The 17,500-nt window shown below is 44.1% G+C and overlaps 2 protein-coding genes across 8 annotated transcripts in view; both read right to left on the reverse strand.

Annotated features, from left to right (window-relative positions):
* Positions 1-9,298, reverse strand: part of LOC134319194 (Fanconi anemia group A protein-like) — a 16,723-nt gene extending 7,425 nt beyond the window's left edge. For 2 of the 7 annotated variants that reach the window (XM_063000227.1, XM_063000224.1), the window contains exons 1-22: positions 9,077-9,156; positions 8,169-8,299; positions 7,311-7,401; positions 6,847-6,977; positions 6,588-6,683; positions 6,418-6,485; positions 5,523-5,620; positions 5,184-5,279; positions 4,592-4,673; positions 4,130-4,242; positions 3,941-4,017; positions 3,386-3,527; positions 3,081-3,214; positions 2,582-2,692; positions 2,255-2,350; positions 2,004-2,063; positions 1,803-1,891; positions 1,621-1,681; positions 1,484-1,533; positions 1,111-1,181; positions 549-644; positions 51-181 (exon numbers count right to left, since the gene is read on the reverse strand). In XM_063000227.1, the coding sequence (XP_062856297.1) occupies positions 51-181; positions 549-644; positions 1,111-1,181; positions 1,484-1,533; positions 1,621-1,681; positions 1,803-1,891; positions 2,004-2,063; positions 2,255-2,350; positions 2,582-2,692; positions 3,081-3,214; positions 3,386-3,527; positions 3,941-4,017; positions 4,130-4,242; positions 4,592-4,673; positions 5,184-5,279; positions 5,523-5,620; positions 6,418-6,485; positions 6,588-6,683; positions 6,847-6,977; positions 7,311-7,401; positions 8,169-8,299; positions 9,077-9,134 (2,082 nt within the window). In that variant the 5' untranslated portion in view covers positions 9,135-9,156. Of the gene's footprint in view, positions 1-50; positions 182-548; positions 645-1,110; positions 1,182-1,483; positions 1,534-1,620; positions 1,682-1,802; positions 1,892-2,003; positions 2,064-2,254; positions 2,351-2,581; positions 2,693-3,080; positions 3,215-3,385; positions 3,528-3,940; positions 4,018-4,129; positions 4,243-4,591; positions 4,674-5,183; positions 5,280-5,522; positions 5,621-6,417; positions 6,486-6,587; positions 6,684-6,846; positions 6,978-7,310; positions 7,402-8,168; positions 8,327-9,076; positions 9,166-9,279 lie in introns of those variants that run through there. The other 5 variants (XM_063000230.1, XR_010013475.1, XM_063000228.1 and 2 more) reach the window with 5 other exon arrangements.
* Positions 9,299-13,934: 4,636 nt separating this feature from the next.
* On the reverse strand, positions 13,935-17,247 carry slc10a3 (solute carrier family 10 member 3). Its single transcript, XM_062999678.1, has one exon. The coding sequence runs from the start codon at positions 16,923-16,925 to the stop codon at positions 15,567-15,569; it is 1,359 nt and encodes a 452-aa protein (XP_062855748.1). The 5' UTR covers positions 16,926-17,247; the 3' UTR covers positions 13,935-15,566.
* Positions 17,248-17,500: the final 253 nt, after the last annotated feature.

The raw sequence follows: 17,500 nt of genomic DNA on the forward strand, positions 1-17,500 counted from the left end.
AGTGTGTGTTAGATCTTAGTTTCTTAGATCAGGTGTGTGTGCGCGCTTACAGAAGGAGTGGAGTATGAAGAAGTGGGCGGGTCCAGGCTCAGATTTATAATGTCACACTCTCTCTGACTGTCCTGACGATCACACGCACTGCTGAGAGTCTGAGAGAGAACGGCGAGCTGACCTCTGATCTCTGAGGGAACATCATGGAGAAGACGGTGGAAAACATGGAAAACAGCAAGACATACCAGCACACTGGCGCTCGCGTGTTCAATTCCCAGCTGTGCTATCAGTCGGCCGAGCTCCTACACAAACAATGATTGGTTTGTCCGAGCATTCCTCATTATTGCTGCAATTACACCCTCTGCTGGCTGATCAATGGTGCTGCACAGAGACGGGGGATAAAGAAGATCTGTGGATTCTCCGTGCACGATACAGATCTCCGAATGAAACTGCCCGGGTGTTAGTCACGACCCTCCTTGGTCAGGAGTGGAGCTTTGCAGCAGTACAGGTGACACACCTGTACTGAAAAATGAATAAATGTGGGTTAAAGTGATTACCTCCCTCAGAAGCTTCTGTAGATAATAACCTCTTCAGCTCTTGTAGCTCGGACTGAACTCCCACCTGAGGAGCCTGAACCTGTGTACTACTCACACCTGCAACACACACACACACACACACACACACACACACACACACACACCTTTTCAGTCATGTATGTTGGCTCTGGTATTTACAGGTTGAAAGCGTCTTTACTTGTAAGAATCCAGTGTTTGGTGTGTGTGTGTGTGTGTGTGTGTGTGTGTGTTATGTTATGCTGTCTGTACCGAATCGTTCTTGTATGTGTGAAAAGGAACAGCCTGATAAAATGACCAGTTTACAATTGCACATGAATTGTGAATTGCACATGCCAATCTTGACAATGTTTACACCGTTTACGGGTATGAATGTGTGTGAGAGAGTGAGCTGTGTGAGAAAGATCGTCTTTACTGTATTTTTCGTGCACTGCAAGCATCTGTGTAACCAAAAACAAATTCCTTGTATGTGTGAGCATACATGGCCAATAAAGCCTGATTCTGATTCTGAATGGGTAAGGTGACGAGGTGTGAATGTTCCACTCACCGGCTCTGTGCTGCTCTCTCATGCACCCCTCTGTGTACGAGTAATACAGAGCTGCTGGAATCTTCTCCGCTCTACACACACACACACACAGGAAATATAAACAAAAATGTATGATTACTGATTTATGCCCCTCTGACTCCAAACTATTTACCTATTAAGTTGCCTGAACAACAAAATCTATACGGGTTCCTTTATTAGATTATAAAAAACTATGAGACTGATTTAAAAATTCAGAGAGTCTCAACAGCACAGTGTGAGTGTAACTGAATTCAACACTGAAGTTCATTCTCTCCACGATGTGTGCACCTAATAAGTACCTAATAATAACATGCAGATTAATACACCGCTGTGTGTGTATGGGTGAGAAACATACTTTCTCAAAGACTCAATGAAGGCCATCCGAGCATCTGGTTGTTCTGGAAGCTGCAAACAAATCAGAGTAAAACAACACAATATACCAACAAACACTGACCTGTGTGTGTGTGTGTGTGTGTGTGTGTGTCTCCTCACCATGCGTGGGGTCAACAGAGCTGAAAGGAACCTGGACAGGAAGTATGGTCGCCTGAAAATACTACACACACACACACACACACATTTAAACTGTGGTCGTGGTCTTTATGGGAAATACATGAAGCTCTTGTAAAGATTGTGTGTCCTTATGTGTGTGTGTCTGTGTGTGTGTGTGTGTGTACCTGGCTTCCATCACAGTGGCTGAGATCCTGCCGGTGCTCTCAAACAGAGCTACAGCTTTCTCTACATCCTGCTGAGCAACACACTCCGGCTATACACACACACACACACACACACACAATCATCAACAATGCAGTTAGAATTACAATACACACTCTGATCAGCTCACTAACTGATGAGAACTAGCAGGGGGGCGCACTCACCTGGACCTCAGTCACAGCACCAGAGACCACTTCATACAGGCCCATCTGCTCAACAGAAACCTACACACACACACACACACCTAGTTGGTTAACCAGTTTAGAGAGATGACCTGACTCAAGCAGCATGGCTGGAGTTTCACATCTTCTTCAATTCTTTAACAGAACGGAGATCATAGGGGTGTGAATACTTTTTCTCTGATTTAACTGTTTAGTGTTTCGAGCAACAGTGAGAGAGTGAAGTGTGTGAGCACCTTGAGGTCAGAGAGGCGAGTCCTGCACAGAGAAACAAACTCCTGTAGTAGTGAGCGGTGTTTCACTGGTACGTACGGGGGGTGCATCACATGTACCTACACACACACACACACACACACACACACACACACACACACACACACACACACACACACACACACACACACAGAGGAGTCATGGGAGTGTTTACTCTAAACATGTAGATGATTAATTCAGATCTGTTCTAACAGTCTAACAGTGCATGATGTATCTGCATCGACCCACAGTCCTAAACTCATCTCATTTTAAAGTCAATAGGATTTAGTTTAGTTTGCTTTTCTCTTTACCTTTAGGTACTGTGGGGGGTCGAAGGGCACCAGGTCTGACAGGAACTTTAATAGGAACACTAGTGACTTCTTACTGTTTCCATGGTAACCACTCGCCCCACCAAACGACATCTGAAACAGAGAAGCAGGAATCAACACATCAGATCCAGAGTGTTAAACAGTGATAGTGTTTAGCAGCAGTGTTACTGTAACCTACTGAAGCAATGGAATTACGTTACTCACTAACCAGCTCATTAGTGTGATCATTTTATATGCTTTATATTTCTAAACCCATACAGTTTATACCCCTTTATTAGTGGAGTCAGATTTACACTGTAGTTTATAGTTCAGTCAGACACTGTTCGCATATCTTTACGGCATCGTCTATAATGAGTGCGACAGTGACTGTAACATGTGGCGTAGTCTGTAACGTGTGTAAGGCCTGTAAGGTGTCGCTATCACGGTGTCATTTGAACACCCCTAAGTACATTTTTAAACTAAACACACGGTCCACACACACCTTGAACCATTCACTGTAGGAGGGGAACACAGCAGGACCCTCCAGCGCCCCCTGTCGAGCCAACAGCAAGGCAGTGATCATCTTCTCCACATCGTAAGAATGAAATGCTGAGCTCAGCAATCTGGATAATAACTCTACACACACACACACACACACACACACACACACAGAGCAAAAACATACAAGACAATAAGAGTACTGTGAGTGATGTGTGTATGCGTGTGTGTGTGTGTGTGTATTTAGTGAGTAACAATAAACAATGCACACATTAACACTCATGCCTTGTTCAGTGTGTGTGAGTGTACCTTTGAGACAGGACTGCGTGTGTGAATGATAGACCAGCAGTGTTGAGATGCAGGACAGAACGTGCTGCCAGTTTACTTCAAGGGTCTCCAGCACCTGCTGCAGGTGAGAACACACCTCCTCCATCCTGAACATCACACACACCTGAGAAACACAGATCAGGTGATTAATTATTAAGCACCTCTAACGACTCATCAGAACCTGAACCACGCCACAGAGCTTCATCTGATGGTTCAGGTGCTGCAGATCACATTAGTTTTACACAGATCTGTAGGTTGTGACTCATATTTCCGCAGTAATCTTCATGATGATGACGCACATGTCCATCTGTAGAGAGTGTGGCGTGACTAAAGCATGTTCATTCCACATGTCCTGACTGCATCTGCTGTTCTAGCTGCAGCAGTCAGTGACGAATCCTCATATCATCATCTCATCCTGAGATCCCTCAGGACCTGACGCTGCTCAGTGACACCATGATCCAGATCACTGAGTTCCAGAGACTCCAGATCTGATCGTTCAGATGGAACAGAGTGAGTGAAGAACACATCATGACTTACCTTACAGTACAGAGACGCCAGGGAGCGAGAGGTCTTAGCAAAACTCCACTGACTCTGCATCTCAACAGCTTCTGATACTGCGCACACACACACACACACACACACACACACACACACACACAGATAAATCGCACAACACTGGCACACACACACACATGCAGATAAAGACCTGCAGCAGTTACATCTCACCTTTGAGTCGGGGATGGTGTGTGAGAATGCGTGTGAGTGTGTGTGTAAAGAACTTGCGCACAGCGTCTTCGGACACGGACGCAGCGTACAGCGCCACGTCAAACACACCGAGCCTGGTAAACACACACACACACAGCGGTGGTGTCAATTATGTTAGAGAGATGTTAGCAGCGTTCCTGGATGCTCCTTTAATACCCAAGCATGCATCCCATCACCTGTTGAAATGGTTTTGACCACATTCCCAGTCCAGAACACGTTGCTGGTATTAATTTAAAATCAAGTAAATAATGAATTCTCCTGTTTCTATTGTTTTAGATGAAAAAGAAATCAAAGTGGATTTAAGAATGACTACTTATGGTTTTATGAGCCTTTTATATCGTGTCCTTACATACAGATTAAGTGTTTATTAAAATACAAAGAAAGAAGAACATGTTAGCCTCCATTATCACTGTAAACTCTTACCAAACTGCTGCCGCTGGTACAGGTTGTGGTGGCTGTTCACCAGTGGGTGTGGGGTGTGTCTCCTCCAGTGAATCCAGTAACCCTGCAGAATGAAAAAAGAACATTGTTATATATTGATGAAAACAGCAGAATATCCACAGAGTGTTTTAGTCCCAACTTCATTATTATTAATCATCATTATCATTATTACTACTATATTATTGTTAGTAGAAATATTACTATATTACATTATAATTAATATTATTAGATTACGATTACTAATATTGTTATTATACGTAATTTTAATTTTTAATAGTATTTTCACATTGCTATTATTATTATTGTGGTTTTTGTTATTATTATATTGCTGTTATTATGATTATGATTATTAATGTTAGTTTTTTTTACACTGGTATATGACCTCATTGTTATTAATAGTCATAATTATTGTTATAATGATGTTATATTGCTGTTATTATTATCATTAATCATTATTATATTTATTGTTCTGTATGTGCTGCACCTGAGCAGAACTTTAAGGATGAAGAATCAGCAGCAGCGTCTCCTCTATAATAACAGCGCTGTGGGTAAATGACTGGATGAAGGTACTTACAGGTGAGCATGGTGTCCAGAACCAAACAGCAGGTTTGGGACACGCAGGAGTCCTGATTATCCTCGAACCCAGCACGAACCAATACACACACCACCGCTGCACACACACACACACATCAGAGCACTCTTACACACTTCACTCACACCAGATACTCGAGGTGCTTTGTGAAGAAAGCGTGATCAGGCTGAGACTGAAGGATTTCGGCTGGAAATGGTTCAGCATCGTGCTTTATTTAGCCGCTATGACTTTGTTATGGCCAGGTTGTAATATGGCAATTTATTCGGAAGCTTATCTGAGAGAGCAGAGCTCAACAACACAGAGAGAGACGGTGGATCTTACTGGAGAGCATGTGATGACGGAGCTCTTCATCTTCCTCCATCAGAGCAGATCCACACAGAGACTGGAACTGAGATACTAACCACACAGCCACACCAGCACTAACACACACACACACACACACACACACACGATTCAGTCAAATGTTAAAGTTTACTGCTCCAGTGAATGAACACTAAGCTTATACAGTATAAAGTTGTAAACTTGTCATCAACTGAAGATACAGACACCTTTCAAGCATCAACATCTAATAAAGAGATTTATATTTACACGTAAGATCCAGGCACAGTTTTTCATCTATTATTATCTCTAATATGCCCCTAATCTGGATATGTTCAAATCCCCTGTTTCCATGGCAACTCTGTTTAAAATGATAGTGGGGACGATTGTGAAAATGTCTAATTTTGCTAACATTACATAATCAAACAGGTAAATATTTTACTGTATATAAGAAACCAGTAAATGGTTTGATGTGAAACACAGCAGTAGCAGCAGTGATGGAAAACACAGACAGTTTTTACACCCTGTACTCTGTACAGCACTGAAACCTCTCATTAACTGATCTGTGTATCAGTTACACACACTGTAATGTAGAGCAGGTCACTGGCCACCAGATAGCAGTAGTGATTCAGTGGTTTAAGTACTGAACGCATGATCTTAACGTTTACAATGGCTTCACCACCATACCACCATTAACCTGTCATTGTTTGGGCCCTCGAGCAAGGCCCTTAATCATCATTTGCCTGCACTGTATTCTGTAAATGATTTTGGATAAAAAGGTGTCACTGCCTTAAAGTATGAGCTCAGTCCAGTTACTCAGGTAATAACAACCCTGCAACATCAACAAACAGCTTTTAATTGTGAGTGTGTGTGTGTGTGTGTGTGTGTGTGTGTGTACCTGTTCAGTGTGTGTTCCAGTGGAAGCAGGTCCTCAGTGTGTAGACGGTACAGAACTTCCAGGACAGGCTGTATGTTTACAGTACAACAGGTTATACAGTACACTGCTATTATCACACACACACACACACACACACACACACACACACACACACACAGGTATGTGAGTACCTGTGTTTTCCAGTACTCCTGCCAGAAGAGTTTGGGGCTAAAAGCTCCAACATTCAGCAGCTCACGAGCAGAACGCAGTAACGTCATGAGCTTAACCTGTACACACACACACACACACACTCCAAAACATTAGAACCACTACAACAACCAATAGATCCCTCACCCTCACACACACCAGTGCTACAGAATAAGTGATGCAGTGTAGAACTTTGAGGTGCTTGAGAAGGCCAGATGTGCAACAGGCACAAGTGATACACACCCTGTGGGCAGAGTCAATCATGGTCGAGTGTGGAGATCCATGTAAACTCACGAGTGTTTCCACCACCATCCTCACCGAGAGCAGAGAGACGGGTACACACAACGTCTCCGCCTGTCTGCACAGCTCACTCTCTATACACACACACACACAATGTTTTAAAAAAAAACACGTTTGGCACTCAGGTGGTGCAGCCAATATAACTGCATCAACCTGTTGGGCATCCCAACAGGCACAACTGGTCCCTGGAAGGAAAGGAAGGCCCCCTGCTGGCTGGTCAAATAAAACAACAACAGAAACATTTATAAAGAAAATTTCCTACAGAGACATGAAGGGTGCAAATACTTTTGTGGAAAAAAAGTTTTCAGATTTTAATGTTTTGATGTGAATATTATGGGATGTTACTTGAGAATACTGCTTTGCTCTAATGCTGAATGAAGAAGAGAGAGAACAAATCAGACACTCACCGATCAGTCTGATCTGTCCATCATGCTTCCACATCCCGTCTGTACCTGCTGAACTCACCTCACAGCTCAGTGTGGTACTGCCACAACCTGACTGTACACAACACACACACATTAGACTGAAGCACACACACACACACACACAGATACACACACTAATAATCTGATCATGTCATGAAATCTTTGTGAGGAAACACTATCATGACACTATCGTTCATAATTACATTATAAAGTTCTTAAAACTGTAACTAACCAACCCCTTCACTTCATACAGAGACACTAGTGGAACTAATACCCTAATACAACCTCACACACAACAGCAGCCAGTGTGTTTGTGGAAATTTGTGCCATTCAGTCAAAAAATGGCAGCATTTGTATGGCTGGGTACTGATTGATCAGTTGATGTTCCGGTTCATCCCAGAGCTGTTGAGTGGAGCTAAGCTCAGGGTTCTCTGCAAGCTCGCTCATGCTGGAACAGGAAAGGGCCTTCCCTAATCTTTTAGCAATTGCTGAAACATGTGAATTTAATAATTAGAAAGGGCGTCCCAATACTTGTGTTTTGTTTGTTTGACACCTAAAGGAATCCTCACGTACAGGTCAGGAGTTTACACACACGTGTGAGGGATGGGAACGACGACAGAGACTTCAGCTGCTGTATAACTTTAATCCAGACTGTTTTTTGTAAGAAACTCACACTAATGAAATAACTCAAGTTTAATGAAGAGTTTCATTTTAGGAATACCTGAACTTTACAGCTGTATTTAAACTTTTATATTAATGTAAAATGTAAATAAAATATATTATTTTATTATAGACGTATGTGATGATTTGGTGAGAGAACATGTTGATGAACACACTCACGGTGGTCTCCAGCAGTAGAGCGCTGATGTCCTGGTTGTGTGTGATCAGGTTTATAGCAGCATCCTGAAGTTCTCTCTCACTCGGCAGCTTTCGCTTCCTCCCCGTCCGACTGGCTGTAAATACACACATTCCTCACATCAGCAACACATCACACAGTACTGTGTTTATAGTAAAACACACACACACACACACACACACACACAGTAAAATAAACACACAAGCGCCTAACAGCAATATGTTAAAGCAGAACCTGGGAGCCATGTGGTATGGAGACAAGGTCTTAAAGAGCCACCAAATGTTACGGTTGCAGCACAACACTGTGGGTTATAAACATCATTTTTCTGCTGGTGGTGTCTAGCTGTGGTGTCACTGTGTCGTCGTGCTTCTTATGTAAACAGTTTCTGTGTGGTGGTGCAGCATGAATCGTAGCTTTGTCACATGTAGTTGTTTGAGGGGTTTTTTGGAGTCTCAGCTACTCTCTGGTTCAAACTCCACTACCGACCAAGGTGCCACTGTTGGGTCCCTTGACAAGGCCCTTAGTGCCCAACTGCTTGTTTAAATGATTGTATCAGAACCGTACGTTGCTTTGAATGAAAGTTGCTGCTAAACACTGTAAATGTAAATTTATATTAAATATAAAAATTATTTAATCATTAGCCACTGCAGAGATATTTCGGACCCTAACAAGATTGCTTGTAATAACATATTCCTACCAGAGAGGGCTCCAAATCCCTCTAACTTACATACTGCAGCTTTAAAAGCACAAACCTAGTTAAACGAAGTACTCTCTTTATCACACACACACACACACACACACACACACACACACACACACACACAAACTCAAATTCAAATACACACACACACACACACACACACACACACACGTATAATAAATGTGTTATTACCTATGAGAGAGCTGAAGCTGGGTCTGTGAAAGCTCTGGGTCAAACTGCTCTCCTCCATCACTCACAGATCTGAGGAAAACAAATAACACCTAAAACGCAATTATCATTTATCACAACTTATTATTTTATTAATATTACTAACTCTAATGTATTTCCAATTTAAAAAGTTAGTTCTTTCTTTCGTTCGCTTAAATTCAATTTACCTCAGGTTTACACTAACTAGAAACTGCTGTGGTTGCTCTTAGACTGACTGAATCTCAAATGTCTCCATATTCCCTATCTAGGGCCCTTAAGGAAAAAATAACAGATTGTAGTTTGCACCCTATATAGTGCACTACCTTTCAGAAAAGACAGATTTGTAATACAACCAATAGCCGCTTTCCCGCTTCCCTTCATGCCCGCGGGCTTTTCCTCTAAAGTTTCATTGGCCAAGAGGAGTGACTAGACAACCAATCGACGAAGAACTTGATGAAAAACCACGCCCACATTCTGACTAATCTTTTGAGTTGCCATGTTGATCATAAATAAGTATTTCTGAACAATGACTGTGAGGAAATAAACATTCATTCAGATTCACTAGCAGCTTTATCTCGGTTAGGGTCACGGTGGGTACGGCCCCACCCTGAAACACAGGACACGAGGCAAAAATACACTCGAGATATGGCACCAATCCACATCTCAGTGCATTACATATTACACATCAGTCACCAACCAATGCTTTTCACCTGCCACAAAGAGCAGTACCGCGTACATTAGGCTGCTGTGCCACCCGAGCGCCCGTTATCTGCAGTGTAAGTTGGTAAGTGTTTACTCAGTTGTCCTGCCCACATTACTGACCTGCTTATATCCTGTAACAACTGTGATCATTAAGAGATAAAATGGTGGAGACTGAGATTGGATCTGGACTCGCTCCTCTGTTTGATCAGATCTGTGTAACCAGTTTAGCACTGGGAACCATTCAGCCCAGTACGTTTACATTCAAGAGACGTTTAGGATTCTTTCATTCTGACTGTGTGTTACTGATAGCGGTGAAAGTACCTGATTAAATATTCATCCTGAGAACCTCATTAATATTAAAAACCCCTTCACTCACTGTAGTGTTTGGGGGATGGAGGGGTGAGGAATCAATGGGAACATCCATCAACCATGTTCAGCTCAGAAACACACAGACACAATCACGGTGAGGCTAAAACAAAGAGATTTAAACAAGAAACTGCTTCACTGTGGTGGTTCAGTTAGCAATTTAGCAGCGATTTGTCTTTTACATCTAATGTGTAATTTGGGAATTTATTTTGGAGTTTCAGTGTTATACATAAAAGTTAACGTCTCACATTTCTGACTGAGCAAAAAATAATTTCCTTAATGTTCATGAGCCGCTTTATTACAGCACGTTTACATTCACTGTATTTAGCAGATGCTTTTTAACGGGACCTTTAATTGTGACCATATACAGTGGGGTCAAAAAGTATTTAGTCAGCCACTGATTCTGCAGGTTCTCCTACTTAGAAAGATGAGAGAGGTCTGTAATTTTCATCATAGCTACACTTCAACTATGAGAGACAAAATGAGAGAAAAAAATCCAGGAAATCACATTGTAGAATTTTTAAAGAATTTATTTGTAAATTATGGTGGAAAATAAGTATTTGGTCAATAAGAAACAAGCAAGATTTCTGGCTCTCACAGACCTGTAACTTCTTCTTTAAGAAGCTCTTCTGTCCTCCACTGGTTACCTGTATTAATGGCACCTGTTTGACCTCGTTATCTGTATAAGAGACACCTGTCCACAGCCTCAAACAGTCAGACTCCAAACTCAACCATGGCCAAGACCAAAGAGCTGTCGAAGGACACCAGGAAGAAAATTGTAGACCTGCACCAGGCTGGGAAGAGTGAATCTACAATAGGCAAGCAGGTTGGTGTGAATAAATCAGCTGTGGGAGCAATTGTAAGAAAATGGAAGACATACAAGACCATTGATAATCTCCCTCGATCTGGGGCCCCACGCAAGATCTCATCCCGTGGTGTCAAAATGATCATGAGAACGGTGAGCAAAAATCCCAGAACTACACGGAGGGACATGATGAATGCCCTGCAGAGAGCTGGGACCAAAGTAACAAAGGCTACCATCAGTATACACACTACGCCGAGAGGGACTCAAATCCTGCAGTGCCAGGCGTGTCTCCCTGCTTAAGCCAGTACATGTCCAGGCCCGTCTGAAGTTTGCCAGAGAGCATATGGATGATCCAGAAGAGGATTGGGAGAATATCATGTGGTCAGATGAAACCAAAATGGAACTTTTTGGTAAAAACTCAACTCGTCGTGTTTGGAGGAAGAAGAAGAACCCAAGAACACCATACCTACTGTGAAGCATGGGGGTGGAAACATCATGCTTTTAGGCTGTTTTTCTGCAAAGGGGACAGGACGACTGATCCGTGTTAAGGGAAGAATGAACGGGGCCATGTATCGTGAGATTTTAAGCCAAAACCTCCTTCCATCAGTGAGAGCATTGAAGATGGAACGTGGCCGGGTCTTCCAGCATGACAATGATCCCAAACACACCGCTCGGGCAACGAAGGAGTGGCTCCGTAAAAAGCATTTCAAGGTCCTGGAGTGGCCTAGCCAGTCTCCAGACCTCAACCCCATAGAAAATTTGTGGAGTCCGTGTTGCCCAGCGACAGCCCCAAAACATCACTGCTCTAGAGGAGATCTGCATGGAGGAATGGGCCAAAATAGCAGCTACAGTGTGTGCAAACCTGGTGAAGACTTACAGGAAACGTTTCACCTCTGTCATTGCCAACAAAGGTTATGTTACAAAGTATTGAGTTGAACTTTTGTTATTGACCAAATACTTATTTTCCACCATAATTTACAAATAAAATCTTAACTAAAATCCTACAATGTGATTTCCTGGATTTGTTTTTCTCATAGTTGAAGTGTAGCTATGATGAAAATTACAGACCTCTCTCATCTTTCTAAGTAGGAGAACCTGCACAATCAGTGGCTGACTAAATACTTTTTGGCCCCACTGTATAATTCAAGAAATTGAGGGTTAAGGGCCTTGCTCAAGGGCCCAACAGTGGATAACTGACAGTGATGGGGCTTAAACCAAAGACCAATCAACCAGTGATCAATAATTTTTGTGATGAACACATGAATGTAGCAGTGTGTGTGTGAGACTCTTATCAGCAGGTTCAGTTCTGACCTCTGTACCACATTCAACATGTGACTGATTTACTCACAGCAAATAAGCAGAAATCTACAATTAGTTAGGGTTATAGTTCACACACACACACACACAACACACACCATCTACCACCAACACACACACCACACACCATCCACCACCAACACACACACACACACACACACACACACCACACACCATCCACCACCAACACACACACACACACACCATCCACCACCGACACACACACACAACACACACCATCTACCACAACACACACACACACACACACAACACACACCATCCACCACCGACACACACACACAACACACACCATCTACCACCAACACACACACACACACAACACACACCATCCACCACCGACACACACACACACAACACACACCATCCACCACCGACACACACACACAACACACACCATCCACCACCAACACACACACACACACACCACACACCATCCACCACCAACACACACACACACACACACCACACACCATCCACCACCGACACACACACACAAACCATCTACCACCAACACATACACACACACACACAACACACACCATCCACCACCAACACACACACACACACACACACCACACACCATCCACCACCAACACACACACACCATCCACCACCGACACACACACAAACCATCTACCACCAACACATACACACACACACAACACACACCATCCACCACCGACACACACACACACACAACACACACCATCTACCACCAACACACACACACACAACACACACCATCTACCACCAACACACACACAACACACACCATCCACCACCAACACACACACACACACACACAACACACACTATCCACCACCAACACTCAAACTCAAAAGAAGCTTTATTGGCATGACAAATAAGGACATTCATATTGCCAAAGCAAGTTACAGAGAAATAATAAAAATAACAATAAGAACAAAAATATACAGAACAGTTACATGTGCAAAAACACCATCCAACACAACACACACCATCCATCATGTTCATGTGTTGTTGGATTTGAGTAGAGAAGAATTTCACTCTGATGAGGGTTAGCCTCCACTCTTTTATTCAAACACTAGTATTAGTGACAGTAAATAATCTGATTAAAAAAGTTAAGACGTTCTGATCTGATCCTGGGTTTAACCGTTACGTTTGAGACGCTGAAACATAATTACTGAACCAAACGGTCTCACAGCACCACATCCTTCCTGTAACGCTGCGGTTAGTGCGAGGACGTCAGTATCAGACCTGATTCCTCACTGCTCGATACTCAAAAAGCTCAGAGATTGATCAGAAATAAAATGTGGACTGGATCAGAACATCTCGAGTGTTTTAGTACAAAAGTGCTGGACTGAAGTTCTGAACATGGATTTGATTAGAAACAGAAGATCTTCATCCAGTTTGAATCCTCCCTCAGACTCGCCACACAGAACCTTCAGATTCATTCTGTTCTGAACAGCACTGACGGATCAAACACTAAAATAATAACTTTAATAAAATATTAATAATCACACAGAGAGAATTCAAATGCAGACGTGTAAAGTTTATCATTGTAGCTGAACTTTTCTTCTCCCATGTTTTAAAATAAACGTTATTAATGTTTTAATTTTAGCCTTCAGATGAACAAACCACATTAAACAGTAATAAAGAGGAAACGATTTTATTCAGATCATTTTCTCATGTGAATAAGCTCCACAGAAATAAAGAGCATCAAATAATAACATTATGAAATGATAAAAATATAGATTCTTTTATCTGCCGAGAACTTCATATAAACAGTTCTGTAAAAATGTACTCTGTGCACAAGGCTGAGAACCGCGGACCTGTCATGGTGTTACACACGTCAGCGTTCTATACATCAGTGTTGTATACATTAATGTTCCATACATCAGCGTTCTATACATTCTAACTTCACCATCAGAAACGGGTGTGGCGCAGCGCTCTGATAGACGAACCCACCACCACACAACCTCGACTCTCTAGTTCAAGTCTCGGTGGCATGTCTGAGGAGCGGATGGTCTGGTGGAGAACATGGAGAGTGTAGACCGGTCCTCTGTACGCGCTGAGACTCTCTAAATCACATGTCAGAGGAGGGGCGTGTACTGGCCCGTGACCTCCTCACCCAGAGAAGGCACTGTGGCGACCTCTGTACGCTGCACAGGGGAACTGAGTATATCCAAACTGGGTACAAAGAGGGGAAAAAACACCAAAAAAAACAACAGAACTGTTTCATTCCGTTTCTCCTCGTGGTTCCTTACAGTCCTGAAGATACAATTTAATTTAAGATAAAATCTCGTTATATAAACACCATGAGGTGTCCTGATCCAACACACACACACACACACCACTCAAACATTAATCATTAATAATAATATATAATAAGAATGTATTATTATTCTGGTGTTTTTGTTGTGCTGATTCAGCTCTGTGTAAACAATCTCCAGATCTAAACTTACACCTCACCTCTAATCACCTGTCAGCCAATCAGAGAGCAGCTTCAGTTATATCACAGGTTACACAGGTTTATCACAGGTGGAACCTTCATAGAACCACAAATCGTCCCCGGACAGGAGCAGCACTAATCTCTAGACCAAAATCCCAACGCAAACTAAAAGTCTGTCAGCAGAACCCTCGATACCCTGAAGAACTGAGGCTGGTTCGGTCAGATAAACGGTTTGTTTTTCTCATTTACTGTAAACACTTGAAAGTTAAAAGCACCAAATTTATTTATCTGTGTTTTTAAATCTAAATCATTTAGTTTCTGTTTGTAAGTTCGGTGGCTTTATGTGATGATGAAGCTCTCACTGTCACGTCAGAGGAAGAACCGGTTCCACTCTCGGCTGTAATTAACATTACAGGTTCCACCCAGAGAGAACCGATCCCAGTTCATTACAATCCGGGAATCCAGCAAATCCATCAAAACCATCAAAACAGCCAAAACAACCAAAACATCCAAAACACACACACACACACACACACGGTGATAAAAGTGCAATCAAAATTAAAACAGAGCAGATAAACGTGGGAAGAGTAGATCAGCAGCAAGATGTTCTGCTAATTACACTCATTATATAGAGTAAACACACACTCTCACACACACACACACACACACACACACACTTATACACACACACACACACACAGAGCTGTAAACACATCTGAATGTACAAATTTACAAAGCAGAACGTAGAAAAATATCAGACTCTGGTAAACGTCTCTTTATAAGGATCCGGGTGATTCAGCGTCTTTGGTCGGGTGCGAGAGGCAGCGTGAGGCTCAGCTGTCCGTCTCGGGTTTGGGCCGCGGGCAGAGGCGTCGGTGGGCGAAGTGGGCGAGGACGAGCAGCAGCATCTCGCTGGTACTGCTGAGCGCCACGATGAAGGGCGCCTGAGAGGCGTAGTCCGCCTCCACCCGCCGGAACGAGAGCTGCATCACGGCTAAAGCGAGCAGGCTGTTCTGTACGCCCACCTCGATACCCACCGTCCTCCTCTGGGCCGAGGGCAGCCCCGCCAGGCGTGCCAGACCGTACCCGACGAGCAGTCCGATCACGGGCACCGTGATGCCCAGGAGCACGATACGGAGCTGCACTGCAGCCAGGATGGAGGCGCCCATCTGATACGCCATGAAGATTCCACCCACGATGAGGAGAAAGCTGAATGGTCGGATGAGCGCCAGCAGCACCTGGGTGAGAGCGGGCAGGTGTAGCTTAATGCACACGCCTATCGAGATTGGAATGGCGATGAACAGCAGGGTGCCCAGGATCTTCACAAATGGCACGTGTAGGGCAGCGTGGACGCCGAGCAGACGCCCGTACAGCGCTGAAGAGAGGGGCATGGCTGCTGTGGCACAAACGGTAGATACCAAAGTCATGCAGATGGCGAGGGTCACGTCTCCACCCAGTAAGAGGCTGTACAGGTACCCACCACCTCCACCGGGCGCCGAGCATGAGATCACCAGTCCCAGTGATAGAGCTTTGGGCAGAGATGCCAGTCGGGACACCGCATAGGCGTAGAGCGGCATCACCAGGAACTGACCCGCTACCCCCAGCAGCAGAGGAACCGGGCGTCTGAGGAGACTCTTCAGAACCTCCACGTCCACCTTACAGCCGAAAGCGCACTTGTTCACGAAGATGAGCGGCAGCAGGGCGAACAGCACCGGGTTCTCCGAAAAATGGGCAAAGCGCTGGAGGCCCTCTTCTCCCGGTGCCACCCGGATGGAGTAATCGCGCCGTTCCTCGATCAGAACCGGCTCCAAATCACCGTCCACATCCAGCAGCTGGATGAGCAGCGGTGCGGTTCCGGCCAGTCCGGACCGGATGCTGATGATGAAGCTCCTGAAGGAACCGGCTTGCCCGCTCTCGCTCACGTTCAGGATGGAGAGGACGTCCGGTTCCAGAGATCGGACCTTCACCGTCTGTCTCCAGCTCTGCCGACTCGCCCGACTCCACGAGCTCCGGTACCGACTCGAGATCACCATCACGCCGTCCGTGTTCTCCGGGAACTCGAACTCCTGAGAGGATCCATCACCGATGTGGAGGAACCGCTGCGGAACCTCCACTGTGCTGTTTGTGAGAAGAGGAAGTGTGGATGCACCGGGTACCAGAAGCACCCAGTACAGAACCCAAATAGTCCTCATGGTGGGTCCAAACCAGACCAAACCAGTCCAATATATACACCAGTAGCTATATAACCAGTATATACCCACACAGCTCTAAAACCTGCAGCAGTTCCTGTTCATCTCACTTTCTGTTTCTGTTCCTGTTCTGTAGAGATCAGACAGCCCAGGTTCAGATCAGATCAGAACCACAATAAACCTTCTGATTCCCAGCAGCACCACCCACACACCGCCAGTACCAGCAGGAATCCTCAGCAGCAGCAGAACTGTTGATAGACCGCTGTGTACCGTTAGTTCACTTCTGCTTCCTGTTCAAATCACTAATAATGAAGAGTCTGATCATGAATCCGATATTAAATCCGGTAAATAATCCTCACGGAACAGTCATTAATCCTCTCAGAGCGGTAAATAATCGCACCTCAGCGCCGCTGTACCGGAGGAACCGACAGAACGGGGGATTTTCTGCTCTCACACTGAGGGAGGATCCACACGGGTTGCCAGATTGGAATGAACAAGGTTGCCAGATTGGTGTAGACCGCCCTTTAATTCTTGAGCCCCACCCTGCTAAAATATTCCTTCTAATCATAACAACAAAG

Source organism: Trichomycterus rosablanca, chromosome 8 (assembly GCF_030014385.1).
Source record: "Trichomycterus rosablanca isolate fTriRos1 chromosome 8, fTriRos1.hap1, whole genome shotgun sequence".
NCBI classification, from domain to species: Eukaryota; Metazoa; Chordata; class Actinopteri; order Siluriformes; family Trichomycteridae; genus Trichomycterus; species Trichomycterus rosablanca.